This window comes from Polyodon spathula, chromosome 12 (assembly GCF_017654505.1).
Source record: "Polyodon spathula isolate WHYD16114869_AA chromosome 12, ASM1765450v1, whole genome shotgun sequence".
Lineage (NCBI taxonomy): Eukaryota > Metazoa > Chordata > Actinopteri > Acipenseriformes > Polyodontidae > Polyodon > Polyodon spathula.
The window spans coordinates 24,279,305-24,304,228 of record NC_054545.1 but is presented as its reverse complement, the minus strand read 5'-3'; the positions used below and the strand labels follow the sequence as shown (position 1 = coordinate 24,304,228).

At 38.0% G+C, this 24,924-nt stretch overlaps 2 protein-coding genes across 6 annotated transcripts in view; both read right to left on the bottom strand.

Moving 5' to 3' along the window:
• Nucleotides 1–956: 956 nt before the first annotated feature.
• LOC121324368 (dual specificity protein kinase CLK4-like) lies at nt 957–14,696 on the bottom strand. 5 transcript variants are annotated; one of them, XM_041266112.1, is made up of 14 exons: nt 14,571–14,696; nt 13,766–13,821; nt 12,576–12,733; nt 11,640–11,883; nt 10,591–10,681; nt 10,156–10,219; nt 9,739–9,855; nt 3,097–3,263; nt 2,904–2,998; nt 2,694–2,823; nt 2,334–2,416; nt 1,892–1,971; nt 1,700–1,790; nt 957–1,336 (listed from the first exon to the last, which is right to left on the bottom strand). In XM_041266112.1, exons 2-14 carry the CDS (start codon nt 13,766–13,768, stop codon nt 1,190–1,192), a joined length of 1,470 nt encoding a protein of 489 aa, XP_041122046.1. In that variant the 5' UTR covers nt 13,769–13,821; nt 14,571–14,696; the 3' UTR covers nt 957–1,189. The 5 variants fall into 5 exon arrangements, with proteins under 5 accessions (XP_041122046.1, XP_041122044.1, XP_041122047.1 ...); XM_041266110.1 differs by lacking the exon at nt 13,766–13,821 and having other exon boundaries at nt 14,544–14,696; XM_041266113.1 differs by lacking the exon at nt 13,766–13,821.
• Nucleotides 14,697–18,453: 3,757 nt separating this feature from the next.
• The window catches only part of LOC121323764 (ras-GEF domain-containing family member 1C-like), a 68,453-nt gene continuing 61,982 nt past the window's right edge, over nt 18,454–24,924 (bottom strand). Inside the window, exon 14 of the mRNA XM_041264967.1 lies at nt 18,454–21,618. Within this exon, the coding sequence (XP_041120901.1) occupies nt 21,594–21,618 (25 nt within the window). The 3' untranslated portion in view covers nt 18,454–21,593. The remainder of the gene's footprint in view (nt 21,619–24,924) is intronic.

Here is a 24,924-nt window from a genome sequence, read left to right as displayed (position 1 = left end):
TTAGCAAGATATTTTTACCATTATGACTGAATCGTCAGATTTTTTTGCAAACAAGAATCAGTTAATGGGCCGATTAATTATTTCCAATTATACAGCTTAAATTCAGACTAAACTGACAGTGGCTGCTGGATTACATTTACATGAGATAGGCTGACAGGCCTACACATTACCACTTCTTTGCATACATTTTAATGTTATATATATTTTATGGCCTGTCTGTAGCTAAGATAAGCAATTTCTAGCTTCATACTAAGGTAGTGTGTATTTGGCTCAGTGTTGTTGTTTGACTGCCCTCAAGTGATCAAAAAGCAGAATTGCTGCTGTCAAATGGTACCTAAAATACCAACTCCCTTTTAAGCAATGCCTTTATTTCAAGTCTCGTGTATTTGTCTACAAATATGTAACAGAAAAATTAAGTCAAAGTTTGCCCTTCTCCAGCCAGTATCCCTCCATTTAAAAAAAAATAAAAGCCAAATGGAAATGAAAAGGAAAATGTTGACGGACAAACATGCTGCAACTTAATTGTCTTCTACATAAAAGAATTAAGTTCCCTAGTTAACAATGTAAACTGCAACATACTGAACAAATCAGTCAAGGTTTATAATCAAACTTGTTATAAGTTGAGCCAGTCATGTCCTATGCTTTTGCTGCCACCTACAGGAAAATGCTATATTAAGCTATACAAACAAGTTGTAATTTTTAAATTGCTCATGTATAACTTCTAAGATTTTATAATCTATTGTCCTACCCCTTTAGAAAATGGGATAGAACAGCAACCTTCTCAGGAATGATGAAATTCACATCAACATTCTCTGCACCAAATATGAACTTTGTGGATAAAACACAAATGTCTATTGCATCTATATGCTTATAGATAACCTAAATATCCTTACAAACCAGTACTATAAGGATCATGTATTATATACACCCCTCCTTCATTAAAATGTGAACACAGCTTTTAACTCAAGTTTTATTGACAAAAGTTACACATTGTACAAAGTTACATCAGACAAAAATGTATCTTGTGGATAGATGCAAAGAATCAATTACATAACTACATAGATACACAATTTAACCACTAGCTTTTAACAGAACATAATGACTATTTCAAGGCAGACTGACACAGTCCATGTAATCTCCTCTGGAGAATCTCAAATTGGGTATAATTTTTTTTTTGTTTTGTTTTTGGTTACACTTTTGCTTTGCGTACAACATCAAAAAAAGGATGCTTCATGGCTTCACTCAGTGTAATTCTTTTCAGAGGATCATATTCTAACATTTTTCTGAGAAGGTCAAACAGTTTTTCATGGTCTGGATTTTTAGAAGACATGTAATTCTGAAAGACAAAACAGAAATAATTACATTGGTATTAATCTACAATGATGCAGAAACAATGGCGTTGTAAAGCACATTATACCACAGTAGAGGTTCAATGACCCAAGCAACACATATATTGCCATAATGTAAGATTCCCATTGATAGCAGTTAAAGATGTTCTATATGTGAGAGTTAACCTAAGATGAAGCTTCAGTTCCTAAAGTATGTTAGCATAAATCACATGCAACTTCTGATTTATATGCAACTTCTTCTAAAGAACGTCAAAACAGAATTTCATTAAGATTGCATAGGCAGTTACTATGCTATGTATAAACGTCTTATGGAACTGTGCACCTTACTTTTGTCACCTCTGATCTCTTACCTTAAGAGGTCTGCAATGCTTCCTAACATATCTGCCTGATGAACTGTATTCATCCCAGTCTAGTCGGTCTCGATGAACATATCTTCGTTTCCTTAAAGAAAAAGGACATTAGCAATTGGCCAGGTTCAGGTTAGCTTTAGCACATATAAATCACACCCATTAATGGAAACAACATTTATTAAGTTTACTTACTTGGTCTTCTGCAGCATGTGGGTTGGGATTGGTCCCAGAACTCTTTCCATCATGGCAAGATGTTCTTTACTGTCATGTGTCTGTAACAGACATGTATATTTTTTATACATAGACTTTACATGGGTGATAAAACACTGCTTCTTAGCAGATTTACCTGAATGTGTGTTGTGACCAAGTAAAACTGCAATTCTGCAAAGCAGTTTGTGCTGCCTTATGCACCATGATCTTTTGAAATTATAAAAAATATCACCACACATTTAGATGTAGCATTTGTTACTGAAAAAAGGCACTCAAATTTAGGAAAACACAGGGACTCGAAATGGGTGATTATGAACAACTGTTTTAAACAAGAATACCGTTTCATTGAAAGCTGTTTGCATCCACGGCTGCGGCAATAAAGCCCGTGTACAATTCAATAATTAACTTGGTAAATAACACTGACCTGGAACAGTGTTAATCCAAGATAATATTCAATTAAAATGCATCCAAGGCTCCAGACATCACAAGACTGACTCCAACCTAATTCTAAAAGACAGATTGAAAGAGGGAGTTTAACTTAATGCAACAGTCAATGACTACACAGTAACCCTAAATATATCTAACTATGCTATTCAGCAGTATGCTTTTCTATTTAAAATTTGGTAAAAATAGAAACTGAAAATGCAGAAACTGTAATTGCAATTATATTGTAATATTTCAAAAATGTGTTTATTTCTTAAATGATCAAATCACAAGCTTTGTCCACTTTTGGATTTGCATGCGAGGCACCTCGTCAATATGCTTCATGCAATTAAACACTCACCTAGAATGACCTCAGGAGCTCTGTAATGCCTTGTTGACACCACAGAGCTATGATGCTCATGATCATATGTTGCATTACCAAAGTCTACAATCTTGACATCTGGGTTCTTCAATGTTCTTTCATCCCGTTTCTAAAGCAAAAATACGACATCCCATCACAAACACAAATAATGATGAGGAAAAACTACTCACATTTGACAAAAATACGTACCATTTTGGCATTGTATTCCATGACGTAATCAGAGTTTAGAAAGAGAATATTCTCAGGCTTGAGGTCTGTGTGCGTCAGCTTGTTCCGATGTAAAACTAAGGATTAAAAAAAAAAAAAAAAAAAATTTACATTAAGTAAATATGAGTGGGTTTCTCACTTCTAACATTGCAACTGAGACACAAAGCATACTTACAGTGAATAGCTGAGAAGATTTGGTATGCCATGTGTCGGATCTGATCTAGTGGGAAAGGCATGAAGCTATTCTCCTTTAGAAAGTCATAAGTACTCAGCCCAAGCAATTCAAACACAATACAGACATGGCCATGGTGATCAAACCAATCCAGCATCCGCACACAGGGGCTAAAAGAGAAAATATTAAGTTTCAGGATTTTCTAAAAGAATCTGGAACAGTTATCCTAACATGTTTATGGAATTAACCAAATTACTGCAATCCTGTCTTGAAGCTAGAGTAATGAGGCAGGTGAAAAAGCAGCAACTTTACATGAAGGAATTACACACATTATATACACACACTGAACAAAAATATAAACGCAACATGAAACAATTTCAAAAATTTAACTGTGTTACAGTTCATAAGGAAATCAGTCAACTGAAATAAATTCATTAGGCCCTAATCTATGGATTTCACATAACTGGGAATACATATATGCATCTGTTGGTCACACATACCATTAAAAAAAAAAAAAAAAAAAAAGGTAGTGGCGTGGTGTGACCACCATTTGCCTCATGCAGCGCAACATATCTCCTTCACATAGAGTTGATCAGGCTGTTGATTGTGGCCTGTGGAATGTTATCCCACTCCTCTGCAATGGCTGCGCGAAGTTGCTGGATATTGGCGGGAACTGGAACACGCAGTCGTACAGGTTGATCCAGAGCATCCCAAACACGCTCAATGGGTGACATGTCTGGTAAGTATACAGGCCATGGAAGAAGAAGAACTGGGACATTTTCAGTTTCCAGGAATTGTGTACAGATCCTTGCGACATGGGGCCGTGCATTATCATGCTGAAACATGAGGTGATGGCGGCGGATGAATGGCACCACAATGGCCTCAGGATCTCATCACGGTATCTCTGTGCATTCAAATTGCCATCGATAAAATGCAATTGTTTGTTGTCCGTAGCTTATTGCTGCCCACACCATAACCCCACCGCCACCACGGGGCACTCTGTTTAAAACGATGACATCAGCAAACCATTTGCCCACACCACACCATACACGCCGTCTGCCCGCTACAGTTGAAACCAGGATTCACCCGTGGAGAGCACTTCTCCAGCTTGCCAGTGGCCATCGAAGGTAAGCATTTGCCCACTGAAGTCGGTTACGATGACGAACTGCAGTCAGGTCAAGACCCTGGTTAGGACAACTAGCACGCTGATGAGCTTCCCTGAGACTGTTTCTGACAGTTTGTGCAGAAATTCTTCGGTAGTGCAAACCCACAGTTTCATCAGCTGTCCAAGTGTCTGGTCTCAGACGATCCCGCAGGTGAAGAAGCTGGACGTGGAGGTCCTAGGATGGCGTGATTACACGTGGTCTGTGGTTGAGGCCGGTTGGACGTACTGTCAAATTCTCCAAAACAATGTTGGAGACGGCTTATGGTAGAGAAATGAACATTCAATTCTCCAGCAACAGCTCTGGTGGACATTCCTGCAGTCAGCATGCCAATTGCACACTCCCACAAAACTTGAGACATCTGTGGCATTGTGTTGTGTGACAAAACTGCACATTTTAGAGTGGCCTTTTATTGTCTCCAACACAAGGTGCACCTGTGTAATGATCATGCTGTTTAATCAGCTTCTTGATATGCCACACCTGTTAGGTGGATGGATTATCTTGGCAAAGGAGAAATGCTCACTAACAGAGATGTAAACAAATTTGTGCACAAAATTTGAGAGAAATAAGGTTTTTGTGTGTATGGAAAATTTCTGGGATCTTTTATTGCAGCTCATGAAACATGGGACCAACACTATACATGTTGAGTTTATAGTTTTGTTCAATTTATATATTATATACACACACACATACACATAATATATACATATATGTATTATATACATGTATAATATATACATACACACACACACACACAATCAGTCAAAAGTTTGAGTACACTTGCTGGAAACTAGGTTTTTTTTCCATAATTGACAATGCTTTACGTCGTATACGTTTCTGTAACTACTTGAAAATGAAAACACGTTACAATATACAATACATAAGGCGTACCAAAGCAATGTTCAAGAAAATTGAAAATTGTCTCTTAAATTCTGGATTCCTCAAAATAGCCACCCTTTGCCTTAATAACAGCCTCACAAACACGAGGCATTCGGTTAACAAGTTTCAGCAGGAAATCACCTTCTGAAAGAAGGAAGTCCCTTCTGCAGCAATTCCCAGAGATGTAGGGCACTTTTGGGTAGCTTTGCTTTGACTCTTCTGTCCAGTTCGTCCCATACAAGTTCTATAGAATTGAGGTCTGGAGCCAGGTCATTAGACTCTGGAGCGAGGTCATTAGACTGAGTTGTCCTTCACTTTCCTTCTTCGCCAGATAGTTCTTGCACAACTTTGAGGTGTGTTTCTGGTCATTATCTTACTGAAGAATGAAGGACTGCCCAACTAGCTGTAATCCTGATGGAATGGCATGCCTCTGAAGTATGCTATGATTACCATGCTGGTTAAGCTTGCCATAGACTTGGTAAAGATCACCAACTCTGTCACCAGCAACGCAACCCCAGACCATGACTGCCTCCTCCATGCTTGACAGTCGGAACCACACATGCAGAACTCATGCACTCACCCTCTCTGCGTCTTACAAATACTCTGTGGTTGGACCCAAATATTTCAAATTTTGACTCATTGGTCCATAAGACTGACTTCCACTCCTCAAATGACCAGTTTATGTGTTTTTTGGACCAGACAAGTCTCTTCCTCTTAACAATGGTTTCCTTGCAGCAATTCTTCCAATTAGGCCAACTTCACACAATCTCCTGTGAACAGTTGATGTTGAAACATCTGTACTTCTAGTAGCATTTACTGAGCTTGTATTTCAGGGGCAGTTAAATCGCCGGTTTCACAGACTTGTGACTTGAATGAACTTGTTCTCTGCTTCTGAGGTCACCCTTGGCCTGCCTGACCTTGCTCCGTCCTCATGAGTGCCAGTTTCCTCAAGTCGTTTTATGGTCTTGGCCACTGCAGTTAAAGACATTTGCAAAGTTCTTGCGATTTGTCTTAAAGATTGACCTTCATTTCTTACAGTAATTACAGACTTTTTTCTTTGCTTAACTGAACGTATTTTGCCATTTTCTGCTCCCTTACATTCAGGAATGACAAACTTGTGCCTATGCTACCTATATTTATAGTAATCATAGACCCTCACCTGTTAACAATAATTGGTGACAAAAGGTTAATTAGGTAACATGCTAGTTAACTCAGAGAACTAACAAAAGACACTTTTACACTTGTGTTCTAACACCATGTTATACACATTTCAGACTTTTAACTGACTTGGGCGTCAGACTGAAATCTCCTTGCTTTGAATGACCATTTCATTGAAGTTGACAAGATTTACATTTTCATTTAAAAATTAAATTTTTTTAATGTAATTCACCTATGATTATCAGCTTATATAAGTACACATCGTATAATGAAATATTAAATAGACAAGTTTATACAGTTAAAAGCAGAGACAATCATGAAAAACCTGGTTTTGAGCAGGTGTACTCAAACTTTTGACTGGTACTGTGTGTGATTATATATATATATAATCACACACAGCCGAGAAAGTTTGTGAACCCCCTAGGATTTTCACATATTTCAAACCTAAAATGTTATTGGATCATAATCCAAGTCCTAAAAATAGATAAACACCCCGTTCACTTGCGGTTTAGGCCGGCCCAGGGTCGCCTTCTCATGTGTGAATGCTCAAAAAATGTAAAGGCGGCCCTGGGCTGGGTGAAATTTAGACCAGCTTTTTGATGCGGCTTAAAGTACCAATGCTGCCTCCTATCTACCGACCTATGTGAACCCAATGCAGGCCCTGGGTTGGCCTTAACGCATCAATGCGGTGACGTAGCTCAAACCACTCCCCTAATAGGTTGAGCGTAGAAGACCAAACAATGTTGGTTTTAAGGGGTAGGAGCTGCGACGATGCAGAAATTAACCCTTAGCGGTCCATTTATTTCAGCGCTTGTCAGTCGTCAGGTCCAATTTATTTTCACACGCGGTGTTTTAAATTAAAGCAGGTTTAAAAAGGTATTGAATTGCAAAAGGACAGTCCTGCATCTCCAGCCAAGCCCCACCCTTGTTCGCTGTATTTTACATATACCTCTATAGATACTCTCCCGATCACTCATTTTAAATCACCAACCTCCACAATAATGCGATCCAAGTCATTATTTTATTACTTTAACATCTCCAAAAAACTCTGCAAATGTCAATGCTATTCTTTGGTCAATGCTATTCTTTGAGCACTGGATGCAGAAGCAGCTATCTCCTATATGTCGGTGTAATGCAAGTTTGTCCGAGAACTCTCAGAAATACCGAGCACTAGGCCAGAGAGAAATCCACCACGAATCTTGGATTTTATGGAATCTACAGTGCTCTCCAGCCTGGAAAATAGCAATGGGGAATGCACTGAATACACCGACACTTTTGACAATGATGATGCTGGGTCAGTCATGAATGGTAAGTATTTCTTATTGTACAGCTTTCATTGAAATGATAAAACTTGAACTCTCTCTATGCGTGTGGGTAATTATATATATATATACATATATACAAAAATACATACACACACACACACACTTCAGATTGTAGCTAAGATTGTAAATCTCAATATTGATAAATAATGCATACAACATTGCATATTCAGGCACCATTAATATATTAATCTGTACTGTGACTAATGTAATGTGCATGTTTTTGTTTGCTGCATTTACATGCGATACAACACGATCGCTTCTTTCCACAGTAACCGACTGCACTGTCAACACACGTCTTTATTGTATCTTATGCAGCAAGTACAGTACCAACAGTTCCCAATTCAATCTCTTATGTTGACTCCTGGAAATGCAGTGTTTACGTCACTGTTTGCATTCCCCGACAAGCACTTCGCCGCAATTCAGGCTTCCTTTTCAGCCACATATGTGAACGCACTTAGGCCCCCTAAAACCTCAACTGTGAACGGAAATTGAGGCGGCCAACTCAGTAAGTGTGAACGGGGTCAAAGAACCCGATTAAACAAATAAATAAAAAGCTATGACACTTTTTCAACATTTACTTATCCACAAATTATTCAACATTCAATATTCATGTGTGAAAACGTATGTGAACCTTTAGATTCAGTAACTGGTGGCACCCCCTTGAGCAGCAATGACTTCAACTAAGCGTTTCTTGTAACTGTTGGTCAGTCTCTTCAGTTTTGAGGAATTTTGGCCCATTCCTCCTTACAGAACTGCTTCAACTCTGTGACATTTGAGGGCTTCCTTGCATGGACAGCTCACTTCTGGTCCTGCCACAACATTTCGATGAGGTTTAGATCCAAACTTTGACCAAGTCGTTCTAAAAGGCGGAATTTCTTCAACTGCAGGCATTCTTTTGTAGATCTGCTTGTATGTTTAGGATCATTGTCTTGCTGCATGACCCACTTTCAGTTGAGCTTCAGCTCACGGATGGATGGCCTGACATTCTCCTCTAGAATCTTCTGATAAAATGCAGAACTTATGATGGGGGAATGATGGCAAGCCATCCAGGTCCCGAGGCAGCAAAGCAGCCCCAAACCATCACACTCCCACCACGCTTGACGGTTGGGATGAGGTTCTTCTGTTCGAACGCAGTGTTTGGTTGTCGACAAACATAACGTTTCTCATTGGGAGGCCATAAAGTTCTACCTTTGACTCGTCTGTCCAGAGAAGTCTTGTGGATCATCTATGTGCTCTATGACAAATTTCAGACTGGCAGCAATGTTCTTTTCAGAAAGAAGTGGTTTCCTCCTGGCTATCCTTCCATGAACTCCATTCTTGTTCAGTCTTTTTCGAATAGCTGAGTCACGAACACTCACTTTAGCCAAGGTGAGAGTGGCCTACAGGTCCTTGGATGTTACTCTGGAGGCAGGAAGGCAGTCACCGCAGAGGTACCTCTCTCCTTCCCCGCGTAAGCACAGGCGCTCTCCGAGTCGTCAGAGACACCAAAGCTCGGCGAGTGGCATTTTCAAAAGCTCGCAGAGACGGTGAGGGCCCAGACGACCATGCTGGAGACCCTCCTCAAGTCTCTGGGGAGACTGCCCCCTACCACCGAGCAGCCTCAACTTCCCCATTCACGCTCCCCATCCCCGGTCCCACTGAGACCCCCAAACCCAGGAAAGCTGTCCTTTACAACACTGAGGTCGGACGTGCCTGACCCTGACACTTCAGTTGGGCAGGCCACAGCAGGGGTCTCCATACCGCCCCTTCCGCATATATCGCAGAGGGAGGAGTTCTGGGCCGATGCAGCACGCAGCTGCTGCCACGGACGTTCCCTGGCCAGCAGAACAGGAGGGGAAGGGGAACCACTTTTTAAAGCAGAAAGGGAACCCACAACAAGCCCGCCCTTTGTGCCAGGACTTCTTGGAGCTGGTTCGCTCGTCTTGGAGCAACCAAGGCTCCAGAACAGCAGAGTCCCTGCTACACGCCGGAGGAGCCCAAGAAGCTGGCCTAGGCAAGTTCCGCTATGTTATTAATAAAGGCCGCCATCTTAAGCGACACAGTCATTTTGATCAATTTAAAATAAATGCTGCAGCACCAAATTGAAGTAATACGGTATGTATATAAAAAACAGAACTTACTATTTCCTGTCAAAGTCTAGAGAATTGATCTGCTCTAGCACTTCAACTTCAGATCGGGCAGCTTCCCGATATCGACCAACATTTTTTATGATCTTCAGTGCCACATGATTACCCCCTCTATAGAAAAACAAAAACATACAATGTCATACTGTTCAAAAACATACAATGTCCATACAGTCATGACTGTTTCACGTTAACCAATTAAAGCACAAAATAAATATATCTATATAATATATTTATTATATATATTATATATATATATATATATATATATATATATATATATATATATATATATATATATATATATATATATATATATATATATATATATATATATATATATATATATATATATATATATATATATATATATATATATATATATATATATATATATATATATAAAAAACTTACTTATAATCTTTGCACTCCACAACTTTCCCAAAGGCTCCTTCTCCTAAAGTGCAAACAATCTCATCTAAAGAGATAAACAGTTTATAATTAGAGTACATGCAAGAAAGTTTAAGTTCACATAAAATCACCAGAATACACAACTACATAAGGCTAGCATTCATTGCACATTTGGATAACTTGTGCATAGGTTTTTCCTCCATTGTTTTATTATTTTACACTGTGCTTAAAAAAATGTCTACATATTGGTTAAAAAACAAACAAAAAAAACAAAATTCCTAAGGTGTACTGTTTTGCTATTACTAAAATAAATTTTAATTTTAAAAAAAAATTTGTTTTTTTAAAAAACAAAAAAACAGTCAAAACATATCCCTATCATGCCCCCATTTTATCCTACACTAACATTGTTCTGAAAAAAGTTACAAAAATATTCTATACATCTTGCTCTTAGCATGTCTCCACTGTGATAGATCAGGTGCCCCTCCTCATCATCCTCAACACTCCTGGATCTTTTCCTGCGGGGACTCCTCTGCAAACGTCAAGTAGCCGGCACCAACGTCATCAAAAACCAGAGTGAATTCAGGGCAGAACGCGCCATTCATTCATTCAGCAGGAAGATATTCAGGCATTCAGATAACGCGCCAGGCCATGGGTGGTTGGCAGGAGCAAATTCAAATTCATCCCCCAGAAATGCACAGGGCCACATAGTTTGTGTTACAGAAGAAAAACATGGCAACAAATTTTCAGATAAGATTCTTCTCAAAATAGCAATGCAACAAATGCAATCAATACAAAAACCCCCACAACATTAACGTTTCTTCCGAGGTTGGGATCTTCATTTTTTTTTTTTTTTTAATTTAAAAAGTTATAACTACATACTCGGGGAAGATTTCCAAAGACCAATGGAATAGGTTTCCCACAAGTTGCCTTGATATTGCATGTCTTTGCATGGTGCCAATTATTGCAAGTCCCATTTTAATACAGATTTTATCTGTAGCCCTACAGTGCATGATTAAACAACAAGCTTTAACCCAATTTTTTCACAGTGCAAGGATGGATGCAAGACCCCCACTGCACAGCTGTTTTATTACCATGAGTTTAATCATAGAACAGCAAGCAAAATTTTAGTTGTTACAAACTCAAGACATATGCAATTAAGCTCAGAGTTCAGGGATTCAAACAGTTCTTTACTGTAGTGAAAGTCTTATATTTCCATCCCAGTGGTCACTAAGTAAAAAGTCCTGATACTAAAATTAAACTGTCAATAATGGAAGGCCTACTAGTGCAAATGCTTATGTTTATACACACAACCTGCTCCTTTAAAAGGTTTAATATTTACACAGGTTTTCTTTATAGTATTGCAATAGTGTGTTAATATTGCTTGGACAAAGTACAGAAAAAAATACAAAACTGCTTAATCGTAGTTTAACCACAAACATCTCATCTAAATCACAATCCTAGCTAGACGATGCTGACAATTATCATACCGAGTGTGAACGGCGATTGACGTGGCTTCTGTGTTTCCTCTGTCTCCTGGGCCGACTGCTTCTTCTGCTTCTCCCACTTCTTCTGCTTATCCCACTTCTCCCAGAGGATTTGCTATAATGGTGCCAGTCTTGTTCCCTACAATGTTCATTTTCATACTCAGGCGAGTACTCTCTGCTACATTCACAAACCTGCTTCTCTTTGCAGTCCATTTGCTCATTCAGTGACTTGGCCTCCAGGTAATGACTACAAAATGCAAAAATGTCATGGAAAAGTTCAGTTTAGATTCTAGCTTTTGTGTATTTTGCTTAATATTTTAAACTGATATATTTATTATACAATTTCATTAACTGTTCAGATTTACACCAACAGGTATTATTTCATTAGGCATATACAAAAGATTTTTGAAATACACAATCACCATTGTGCTCCCCATGACAGTTTGAACGCTGTTTAAACACAGTTTGAGGATCTTGCACAAAGAGTCTGGAGGAGCTGCAACATCACCCACAGACTCAGGATTTTTTTTTTTTTTTAATACAAAGTGTAGGCCTATTTCACAGTGAAGCAATTATGCCTAATAAAACACAAAGCAATACATGGAATGGACCCAAAATGATGAAATTAGCCATAACGGGCACTAATGTTTGCAATCAAAAAACATTTTGAATTTAAGTCAGGGCTATGAAAGGTAAGTGCATTCTGGGCTACTATATTTAGACTGACTGTATGCCACGCCCTGTTATGATTAAGTGTTTCTGAAGCAGGATCATTTTTATCCTACAACACTGACAAAGTGTTTTTGTGGTTGACATTTGACGTGGTTATTGTTTTAAAACATAGCTAATGCATTTCGAAAGTGGCTGCCGTAAGCGTTTTCTATTTTAATAGTCTGAAATCCAGTAACGCATCACTCATGACCAAGGTATCTGACTTACCAATCAGTCATTTTAACGAGACGTTGATGTTTACGGGGTTTATTTTCTCTCTCACTGCTATGAGACCGTTTTCTGCGCTTGCAACATCTACCAAACTTCTGATCCCAACTGCTGTAAACAGCCCATTCTGGAGAGTATGATCGCTTTGAGTGCCGCATCTAAAAAAAACAAAAAAGGCACAACGTCAAAAACTACAACTTCCGACAAAAAAACAAGTTCATACAAATCAACTAGTTCAGGGCTCTACAGTGCACCCAATCATTTTGTTTTGTTTTAGACTTGTGGGTGACAAAGTTTCACAATCTCAAACTCATCACTCAGGCTACAATTTTGACACAGTGATTTTTTGTACATTTCACAGTGAGTAGCATGAATCCATGGAAAGATCACCAAATAAAGTAGCTTCAGATACATCAACATGCACATGAATATTTAAATAGTACACAAAAAAAAAATACTCATTACTTGAGTACAAAACTTACTTAAATGGTCTTTTCACACAAACTTAACTCGTATAATACTGTACAAAACAGATAGTGTCTAAAATAAACCGTTCTTCCTATTTCTCTATGTGCGTCCAGTGTAAATGTACACACATACAAAATCAGCATGTCAATTGTTTTTTATTACCGTGTTCAAAATGAAACGGTATATATTTTTTCTTAAATAATAACGGGATGTTTAATTGGCTGTTTGAGTAGCCTACTGAGAATTGTCCCTTTAATAAATATTTTTAAAGTCAAATCACGCAGGCTGGCACCATGTCCAAAAAGCCAGGCATCGCAAAAATCTGAAAAAATCTACAAAACAGATAAACCTCTCGTTTTATCTAGTTTGAATGAAATTAAAAAAATGTTCAACGGCATTCTTAAGTATTTTGTTTAGTTTTTACAAAAAGTGTATTTATTTTCAACAGACTACTTGGGTACACCACATCTGTACGAAAACAAAAGTTAAGAAATAAAATGTACTAAATAAATGCGTAATAACAAAAAGCATACCATTTGTAAATGCGCCTAATATTTGTCAGTGCGTGCCAAGGCAGTTTACATTAGAGAAACGTAAACTTAAAAGCCCTGCCTGCATTGAGGGGTGCACACCGATACAATCTGACCATCAACTGTGCACTCAAAACGTTCTAGGAGGCAAACTACAAAAACAAGTTTGTTGATTAATAAATATATACCAACCATCTTAAAAGGAAAATAATCAACCAACGTAAAACCGCGTTTTTTGTAAACAGCACCTGTAAAAAAGGAAACAATATGTATGGGCCTACATGTTAAACAGCACAAGATGGTAATATTTATTTTGGCAAATCGCGTTCTTGTATTTCTTTTTTGAATTTGCGCCTATTTATTATTTTATTAATTTGGACTCATATGCGCCTATGGAAAAAGGTTCGCGTAACTAGCCAAATCCACTGTAGGTTTTGTGATCAAGGGCACGCAGTAATTAGTGCTTGACAAGCCACGTCTCCATTTTGTACACAAAGGAGTTTACCCTTCGGCTGAGTCTAAATACAATTTTGTATTCAAATTTAAGACATTTAAGACAATGCACGTCATTTAATATTACATCGCCAGACAACTAGTGATATTCAAAAAATCCGTTTCATTTCAATATACCGGTAACTTACTAAGACAGACAGATAATTATATTTTAAAATGATGATACACCGACATGGAACGCTTTGTTTAACGTGAAATCTGTGTGGGGAGGGATGGGCTTTATCTTTGAATAAGTACAGCACTACCGATTGCACGCATTTTACTCGACTCAATAGACAAACGTATTTTACATGCTAAATAAATACTATTGATACGTGATCATTTTATACATTAAAAATATATAAAATATCGACAATAACCGAGCTGTTCTTTTTTCGCCTCAAGGCCTTCCTGTCTGTCTGTCTGTCTAATTAACCTTTCTTCAGAAAATTATTTTCCAGCAAATACAAGTACATACCGTGCTCATTTAAAGCATCTCTCTTACCTCTGCGTCAGCTATTTGAAGATTAAACAAATAACTCGCTATCTGCCTTTAAAAATAGGTTTAAAAACCTCACGCTAATCTTCTTCCACCAACTGTCTTAAAATGGCGACCAGACAAGTTTCCCAAAAAAATATGTCAACGTCACATCACGTGACTAAACTGCAGTCATGCGTTACAATGGCGTTTACGTCACCCGAGGAACGCCTCGTGTTTTTTTTTTTTTTTTTTTTGCTTTCACCCTCAAGGGTGGGTGTTCTGGGACAGTACTGCAACATTTTGTTTGCAGGCCCCTGTCGTTTTAAGAAGTTTACAATCATTCTGTATTATGGTAACTATTCAAATATTGTGTTTTTATGTGGTTGGTGTTAAGTTAAGTCCATGAGCTACTGGATCAATTGCAACAAACTAAAAGGAGCTACTAAGACGGGGGATGATCAGAGCCCGTGGTTAGTAAAGAGGACGGTACTTAACTAGTACGCAAAATAATACCAATTGCAACGAACTAAGCAGCTCAAAATACTCGCCATCTACGCATTAAAATGATTCTCAATTGCAACCAACCCAAAGTAACTGCTGTTGCCCTGGCTCTAAACATATCATATATTGCCTGGGCAGAAATCAAACAGCTGACAAATTACCTAACTTCATAGCAATCCTACTTTTTAACTCACATTTCATTTTTGCAGTCGCCTAATTTAACGTTGTGATTTTGTTATTTTCCTTACTAGCTTAACAGAGATATCCTGACTTTTTAAAGCATAAAATGAATAGCCATTGCGGAGTATACTCTTGACTGCAAGTGCTTCTGCCTGAAGTTCAGGCGCCAGTATTTTGCCACACATACCACAAAGCATTTGTGGATATTGGAGGACACACAGAAAATGAAGCACGACATTAGAGTCCACCCTTCTGATGAACCGCACTACCTGACGCGTTCTAATTAGAACAGGTGAGACGCTGATTTTGGTACCCCATGGAATTCGGTATCCCTGGTGATTTCACGCCTGCGCAGATGCTTTTTTTCTCTTTTTTCCAAAGACAGCTGAATTGGAATGTCAAATATATTTGTGTATAAGCGCCACACTACTAGTTACCGTGATGTACTCAGGCTTATTTTTTTTTAACTTAGTCTGAGGCACAAAAGCGTCACATATTTATTTTTAGCAATTCTATATATTGTTTTTGATATGGAAATTCTGTATCTGAAATGTAAACTAATTAATGTTGTATCACTGCCCAGAAAGACTTCGATAATATTTAATAAGCAATTAATAGAAGTCCGACCAAGTAAAACATAACACAAATACTGGGCAGCGCTCTTTATCTCTCAGTGTGGACTGCAAACAAATCTTTGGCTGCGTTCGCGTTACTCCTAGAAAGTCTGCGTTGAAGTCGGGAGTCATATATGTTCTGTCTAGCGAGGTATGTGTTCTATTGTAAACACTGGATTCCCCCAATATTCTACATGGGTGGGGGTACAGTATTCCAAAGCTATTGAGAAGCCAAAGAATTCCGTATCCCTTCACAATGTAATCAAAACATGAGTTTAAGGTGATGTGATCTCAGTACAGTGTTTCTGCAGTTTGCATAGGCGCCAAAATATTATAATGCTGTTAGCATTAATACAATCTAAAATAAAAGCTGTCTAAACCAGAACATAATATTACAAATCAAAGTTTTATTTGAAGTTCCTTATTTTTACCGCCAACAGCAAAAAAAAAAAAAAAAAAAAAAAAACAGTAATATTTCAGTAACTTATCTGGGCTAAAAATAAACAAAAATAGAAACAATATTAATAAACTAAATATAAACAACAAAAAGTCATGTAAAACTAGTTTGAAGTTGACGGAAGAAAAATAATAGAATATTGGGGGACCCGAGTGTTTAATACAATTGAACAGTCTGTACAAAAAACGTATGACTCCCGACTTCAACGCAGACTTTCTAGGAGAAACGCGAACGCAGCCAAAGATTTATTTGCAGTCAACACTGAGAGATAAAGAGAGCTTTAACCAAACAGAAGAGTAAAATAAATTTTTAAAAAAGACGCGCTGCCCAGTATTTGTGTTATGTTTTACTCGGTCTGACTTCTATTAATTGCTTATTAAATAATATCGAAGTCTTTCTGGGCAGTGATACCACATTAATTAGTTTACATTTCAGATACATAATTTCACATGTCAAAAACAATAATTCTATATTTTAGCAAAATAGAATTGCTAAAAATAAATCTAAGGTGACGTCTTCGTGCCTCAAACTAAGTAAAACAATAAGCCTGAGTACATCACGGTAACTAATAGTGTGGCGCGTATACACAGATATATTTGACATTCCAATTCAGCTGTTTTGTGAAAAAAAGAGAAAAAACGCATGTGCGAATGCTTGAAATCATAAAGGATAACGAATTCCATAAGGTACCAAAATCAGCCTCTCTGGAGTTCTGAATTAAATTGCATGATCAGGTAGTGCGGTTTATCAGAAGTGTGGATGCTGTAATGCTGTAGAACATTTTGTGTGTACCTGATATGTTTTGCCGCGTGGACATTACAAATACAGTACTCAGAACAGGGGCCTGAAGGATTTGAGAACGACTCTCAATACTGCAGTACTGTACACAATTTCTGAGGCTTGGAAAATGGTGGATCATGGAGCGACGTGATCAAACTGTTATATCATTTTTTTTTTTTCTTCTCACAGATTGAGGTATCACTAGACACTACTTTGCCTTGAAATTAAAAACTGATAAAAGCGTAGCAACCAAAGTATAATAATGTTGCTTTTCTTTTAGAATATGTTGTAATACTGAAACAAACAGCTTAAAGTTTGGACTAGGAGTTATTGAGAAAGACCTTCAATTGAACTGTATGTCAAAGAATTGTTTTCTTTTAGTTTTACGACTCATGCTGTTTTTAATGGCTGGTTTCACAGACCGTGATTAGCACTGATCTTGGACTACCTAATACTACCTTAAGACCAATGCTAACTGGGTTCTGTGAAACTAGTTGTTTTGGGTGAAGGACTCAGAATATACACAGGCTGTCTTATCTCTCCAGTTTTTGGTTTTTCTGCAAACATACATTAAAATAAAAGCTTAGTAGATCTGTCCCAGTATCTGCCTGACAGAAACTGTATTTTTTCTAAGTAATAAATATAGTGGTGTCAGTCCCCCCCTTCCATCTCACTTTTTAAACCATGTTGCTAACAATTTGAGAAACCCAAATCAAAAGGAACTCTAACTCCTAGAAGCCACTGGAAATCCTCCATGCTTTGGCTCACCAATATAGTTCCAGTCCTGGTTGTGCTGATGTTAGGGGTCCACAGAGTGCTGCATCGTCTCAGAATTCACAGGCTGGCCCTTGCTTTGTCTCCTGATACAGTCATTGGTAAAATATATTGCTTTGGGTGGGTAAAAGAAACATGTTACAGCAAACATGTATTCCTTTTAAAATATGATGTGCAACACCACATATGGTTAAAGAAAGTTCTCGGTCGCCATGCCTTATTCTCAGGACATTTGGTACACTTTCATTTCCTGGTTCATTACATCCCAACAGTGTCTTTTGGGTCAAAGAATGTTACTGGCTGAAAGCATGGCAGTCAATAGGAGAAGAAGCTGGTTGGTTAATAACAAGAAAGAAGCCATTGAAGGGGTGAGCACAGTTTCACTCTCCTCTAACATGGCCTCAATATAGACTTCTTTAAATATAGTATAGTAACAGATATAAAAATACTGTCATCTGTTTCTTTCAAAACTGCACATTCCAGACATGTAGTGAATGGAAGTGCACAATTATGGAACTATTTTCTAAGCTACAATCAATTTATGGACAACATTTATAAGAAAAGAAAACAAGTGTAAGACAGTTTACTTCTTTATTCACATTGACAGAGAAACAAAATCTCCCACACCTTGACATTCACTTTACAAATTTGTTTTAGAAATGAGTGACATTTCAGGCAAAACTGTTAAAACACAGTAAACAAATTACACATTCAATATATAAATCCTGTACTCAGAAGACAAGTTAGCATGAAGCAAGGGTGAAAGTGTTGTATGAAGAAGTACAGGAACTCAGGCAGTTTACCAGGGAATTGTGAAATGCACAGTCCTCAAAAGAAACGTAACATGGTCGTCAAGGAATAAATACTGCTGTTACTGAGATCACACAGAGAAAAACAGAATCTTTCTAATTTGCTTTTTATTTCATAGATTCAATAGTTGAGATCCTACAAAATGTTACTGCTAAGTTACTGCTGTATTAACATGCTACTACTGTACAACTAAAGCCAGAGTGGGTAGTGCCGGGTTTATTAGGTACCATAGTGTAGTTCTTCTAAGCATTACTGGATTCACTACTTGAGGTTATCCAACAAATTATTGAGTTATTAGCACCAGTCAAATAGCACACAATTCATTTTAGTTTATAAATATCCAATTAGGATATCGTTTGGTAATACTAATGGGGTGCAACAATCCCATCAATGGCAATACAACATCAACAGTGGTCCTGTATTAAGAGCCAATGGCAGCCCAAGAACAGCAGTGTATGAGAGGCTATTAGAAACATGGTTCCGCGGTGGACATTTTTTCATATATCAATAATGAACTGTCCAATGTGCGCTAGCAACCCATTGCAGTACAGGACCTTGTGAGATGACCACTATAGAATATTTGTTCCAAAGGCATTATGTTGCCATTACTGGTAATGCTGTGATCTGCTAATAATAGTCTTATAATAGAATCCCCAATAATGTAACTGAAACTTATGTAGGGGACTACTTAATTCCTAGAACTATGTACTTCTAAAGGGATGTAGTACAGAGATAGTACAAACTTAGTACCTATGCAGTATTTTTTAGCAAGGGTATAAGAGGAGTGTCCATCAACAAGTTACTGCTCACACACACTGCGAGCTCACAGGTTACAAACAACAAGGGAGTCCATCCACCATCCCAACACAGCAGGATTACAAACTCAGGAGTTATGTCAATGAATAACAGTTCAGGATCCATCTCACAAACAGCTATGGAAGTGGTCGGGTCCCTCATGCTTCTCAGGGTGATTACAGGTGCAGTTTGCGATGCACAATTAGTGCCACATTGCAGGGGTTGCATGACAACTAGCAGAAAGAAGATGTCCAGTGTGGTTTTTAGATCAGAAGTAGTCTGTACATGGTGTAAAGCTTGATAGTCTTATTGAATCGTGTTACAGTAAACACCAATGTCTTTGGATGTACTGTAACAAATCATTGTGCACCCAGATACTATCAGGCAATTTGCATATTTGCCAAAGGATCCTATGTTAAGCAGACACAAAAAAACAACAAAGAGCGTGCAATAAAACTGCTAACAAAGTTATACTTTCTGCTTATTTTTTATTTAAAAGATACCGATTTTTTTAAAGGTAAAGTTTTGATCGGGCTCTTGGAGAAAACCTAAAGAGCAGAAGACCTATGTTCTCCAACTGGGGGCCTGAGAGGAGTCAGCACACATAGAAATATTACATCCCAAATCACCATGACACCTGACAAAGCAGTTTGTTTACATCAACATTTCTGTTAGGAGTTTGGGGTGATTTTGAATGTATCACTTAATACTGGGCACCAGCTTAATCATACATCTTTATTTCCATTGCCTGTGCTAACAGCATGTACCATTATACAACAAAAACTGGAAGGAGAACAAAATATTCCCTTTTTGGGTATCTGTTAGAATGTCTATTGTCATAATGGGGCAAACGAAGTTTGGGAAGCCCTGCCTGAAGAGACAAGGTCAACTGTACATATTAACTTCTGAATAAAAATAGCTATATTTTTGCTGCAGTTCCATTTAGTGGATTGTATTTAAGTGTTAGTACTGGTAAACATGTCAAATAGGTTGAAATTTACGAAAGAATGTAATCACATTCGTCATTACAAGCTTAGGGGTAGATTTTAGTAGGCTCACAGAGGTATTACGATAGCGTAACACTTAGGGCAATAATGTTTGCATTTCGAATTGCTTTCTAAAAGCTTACATCTTCTTGTTTTGCAAATGTTATGTACCTTGTGATAATCTAAAGCAATGTTCAATGACAGTTATCAAAAAACAAATTGAAACTCCTATATTTACCCATTAAACGTGCAAATGTGTTTTCCCACAAACCAATTACAGTAAACCTAAGGAGGGGAATTTTAAAAATATACTGTATGTATCTATATTACCTACTATTTTGTATTTATCAATGGTTTAGTAACATATTTTTCCAGCAAGTGTCCATTAAGAACATCATATTTAATGTTACAAACCATGGGTAGTTAAAAAAAAAAAATCAATTCTACTAAAGTTAGCTCTGATCTGTGTTTCTTTTGAAATCAACACTGTAATTTGGTAGATCCATATTTTACCCATGCTTACATACACAGTTTTACTACTTTAAAAAAGTATATATATATTTTTTCTTTGTTTTTACCGGGTCATGAATGGCGAAAGACTGTTTGCAAGTCAAACCTTTATTTTCCCACAAATAATTCTCAGCGAAATAACACACAACTGAATATCAGTCTTTAAGAGTCTTATTCCCCCATTTGGAGATGCTCTGTCCACTTCAAGCACTGACTCGTAGTCCTCTCCTGCCTCTTAAGTCCAACTTGAATCCAGTAGTTCTGTTCCAATATGAGCATGGGCAAACCAGTGCCCACGTTATCAAATTTACTATCTACATTAAAAACATTTAACCATTTAGGAAAAAGAAACAATTACCTTTGATGCAAATTCGGCATTCTGTAACATTGAGGCTGAATGTAAACAACAACAACAATAAAAACATATCCAGTTTATGATACAAGTCCAACGTTTTTAAATACTTCACAAGAGCACTTAGCCCAAGAGAGCAGTATTTTGTTGTGGGTGTCCGGTACAGGCTTCTGCTGACGAATCCTGTTCATCGAGGTTTAATAAAGTACCTAGGTCCCAGCTAGGCTCTGTCACAGTCTCTAGTGCAAAGAATGAGTCCCTTTTACCAAAGGATATGCAGTACTGTACTCATGTCTTCCCCAGGATAGTGGATCTGAAAGAAAAAATACAAATAGAAAAAAAATCATACATGCAATTTTTCACTTAATTTAGGCCTGCAAAAAATGTAAAGCATGCACAGTAGATTCTTTCTTAGCCCAAGTCTGGTAATCCAAACTGACCTGTACTGTGAAACATGCGGTCACAATGACATTCATCCTGATATCAGCTGTAGAAACTACACTTTTTAAAAAAAAAGGTTGGGTCCTAACTCATACAGTACAGATCAGTAAGTGTTTACTGTACATGAAACAAAATTGCAATTATCTGCCATTCTTGATTCTAAAATGTGTTTTCTTAAATGTGTAATTTTGCAGCATGAAAAGTTAATCATTGCCTGCCATTGCTAATTCTTGATTTTCATTACATGAGAGTAGCTGTTATGCACTTCATGTTAATACTGGAATCAGCTTTGGCCAAGATAGAATGAGATAGTAGTTATGTGGGCCAACCAAGATGTAGCTTTGCTATAATATGAGCCTTCAGCACTTTTCCTCCAGGTAATGTGGATTTCCCACAGGCCCTGTGTTGATGGCTGAAGTGCAATGCTGGCTCCAGGGATCAGCCAGCCTCCCTGACGTATCAGCACACACAACAGCAGTGATGCTGACTCCAGAGATCAACCAAAGTGCGGCCTCCCTAGTGCCTCAGCATGGCAACCGTCTGGAAAGGGTTGAGTGGGGCACCTCCCGTCTTCAGTGTTTTGTCGACTAGCTCATGACACCTGAGGAAGCCTTGACACTGATGCTGGCATCCCAGGACCACTCCCCTCCACCTTCCACCCACCCAGCCTGCTTTACTTACCTTAGCCATTGGCATAGAGCTGTTGCTCTTATTACACGGTTCTTCCAGTGCTCATGCCAAGCATCGCATCACCTGGTCATGATGCCAAGTGAAGTGACCCTAATTCAAAGCCACCTTGCATCCTATGAGAATGTGCTTCAAGTAACTGGTGATGAAAACCAAGGACATGCAGGGTTCTCCTCTACACATTGAGGTTCTGTAGTGATGGAAGCTGATCCTCAGGTCTTGCCAATCTCATGCTATCCCACATTCTCCCATCTCATTTATTCTCTCTGCTTAGCCTGGGTCACCATCTTCACTAACTTCACAGTCTCCTCCTGCTTTTGCACTTCAGTAGCTAACAACTTCCTCCTTTCACCTATAGCTGCTTTGTGTCATCTCGAGGGAGCTGCACTGAGACCAAGGCCTGCTCTTCCCTGTTGTACTTACCCCATGATATCACTGATAACTTTCTCCCGGTTCTCACTGAGTGTGCTACCTCTTACACACTCGTCACACGATTCCATCACTGTCATTTCCAGCTGAACCTTAGCGCTCTTGAACCCCTCACTTTTACTTTTACCCTGCTAAGTTTTCATGGAACCCCCAGCCATTTCCTAATGTATGAATTAATCAAGGCTTCCAGTCTCTACTGTTGACAGGGAAACCTTATACACAGTAAGCGACCACAGCAATCTTGGAAGAACACCAAACTGAAAGCACCACACTTTAAAAGAGTTAAGTTGCGGGGTTCAGAAAAATAGTGTTACACGTCCCCACGTGTTGCTACAACTGTTTAAATAACGTACCTGTCAATTTTCTTTTCACTGTTAATATCCTGACAACTTTTTAGTCTGTTTCAAAGCTCTTTTCAAAATGGCCACTCATGATGTTAACAAATTAAAATAAAAATGACATGTACTTTATTTAAACAGTTGTAGCTATGCTTTTCAGAACCCTGTTACTTGATATTTAATCTTGAAGGGTGATTCACTACTGTGGATCATCTTCAGCCCTTGCACTGCCTGCTGTCTTACCTCTCCCACTCTGACTGTCCTTTCAATCCCCATCGTACCACCTTGCAAGACTCTTTACAGGCTTTTCAGACACTGTTAGAATACTCTCGCCATCAATACAGAACACCTTATCCACTACTTTGCCTTTCATGATGGAGGTGCTTCTCGACTTGGCAGGTTTGAACTCCATACATGCCTATATGATGTCATCTGCTAGTTTGCCAAATAGCTGATTGGTGCAGGCTATCATTGTAGTCATGGTGGTCACGTCACCTATGTAGGCTGTAAGTGGTGGCAGTTGCATGCCAGAAGCGAGACATTCTTCTGTCCAGTTACTGTTTTAGTCATTGCAACCCCACAAAACTGGGCAGGGGTTTCAGCATAAAATGTTCAATATATACTAAATGTGGATTAGTTACAAATACATGCAAGTAGCACTAAATGGTGCTCTTGCCACAACAAGTACCAATGGCATATCTGCACAGTGCTGCACCTAGAATTCCCACATGCAGCTTATTAAACGGTAAATGCACTGTTCTTTTAAAAGGTACCTCTAAGTAACAATTCAAAATACTTTGTATTTGTATTAAACCATGTCAGAAGCATTGGTTTACAATATACAATATATATATATATATATATATATATATATATATATATATATATATATATATATATATTTAGTTTAAATGTGACAGTATAAACCTAGTTGCAGGAATGAGCAGGTTAGAGTTGTTTCTTCTTTTGTTCCATTACAATTGTTTTCTTGCTTTACATTACAAAGTTTGCCCTTAATAAAATAACTTAAAACAATTATGTAACTGCTGCTATTGCAGCCAAGTAATTTCTTGCTAATTTAAAAAAAAAAATGTACTTAAAATATTGGGGCAAGATTTGCACTTGCTTCAAATTGGGTATATTACCTTTAACAAAGGCTGACAATGCGCAGAATGACAGAAAGAAGAGTAATGTAATTATCTTACAATTTCAGGTATGTGCCTTTAAAGTAAGATGACACCGTTTTTGTAAACAAGCTTACATGTTCACATCTTAAATGATGCAAGCAAATTCCTAGACTGTACTTGGTTTGATTGAATAAGCTGTACACAAGCTTCAAAAACTCGAAAACTGAACATTAATATCAAATAAAAAGTTTTATTTAACAAAAAATATTGCAGCGTACTTTAAAGTAAAAACAGGATTCTGTTATTTTGAAATATTATTGCTTCAGATTATTACTAGTGCTTAATAACAGTAACAATGCTTTCTTTTGGGTTGGTGTTGAACTTAAACCTGTTCATGGTCTTGTAGGAACAATAGCCTGCTAACTTCACTTAAAATAACAATCTGATTCTGGCTTACAACCAGTTAATGAATGTGAATACCCAAAAGGGGACACGATGGTGAATTTCAAGGGGTCTCAACACCTCTACCGCTTGGGGCCCTCAAGGGTGTTGGGTGTGCTTTAGCATAGTGTAGGGTCTCCATCTATGCATTGCTGA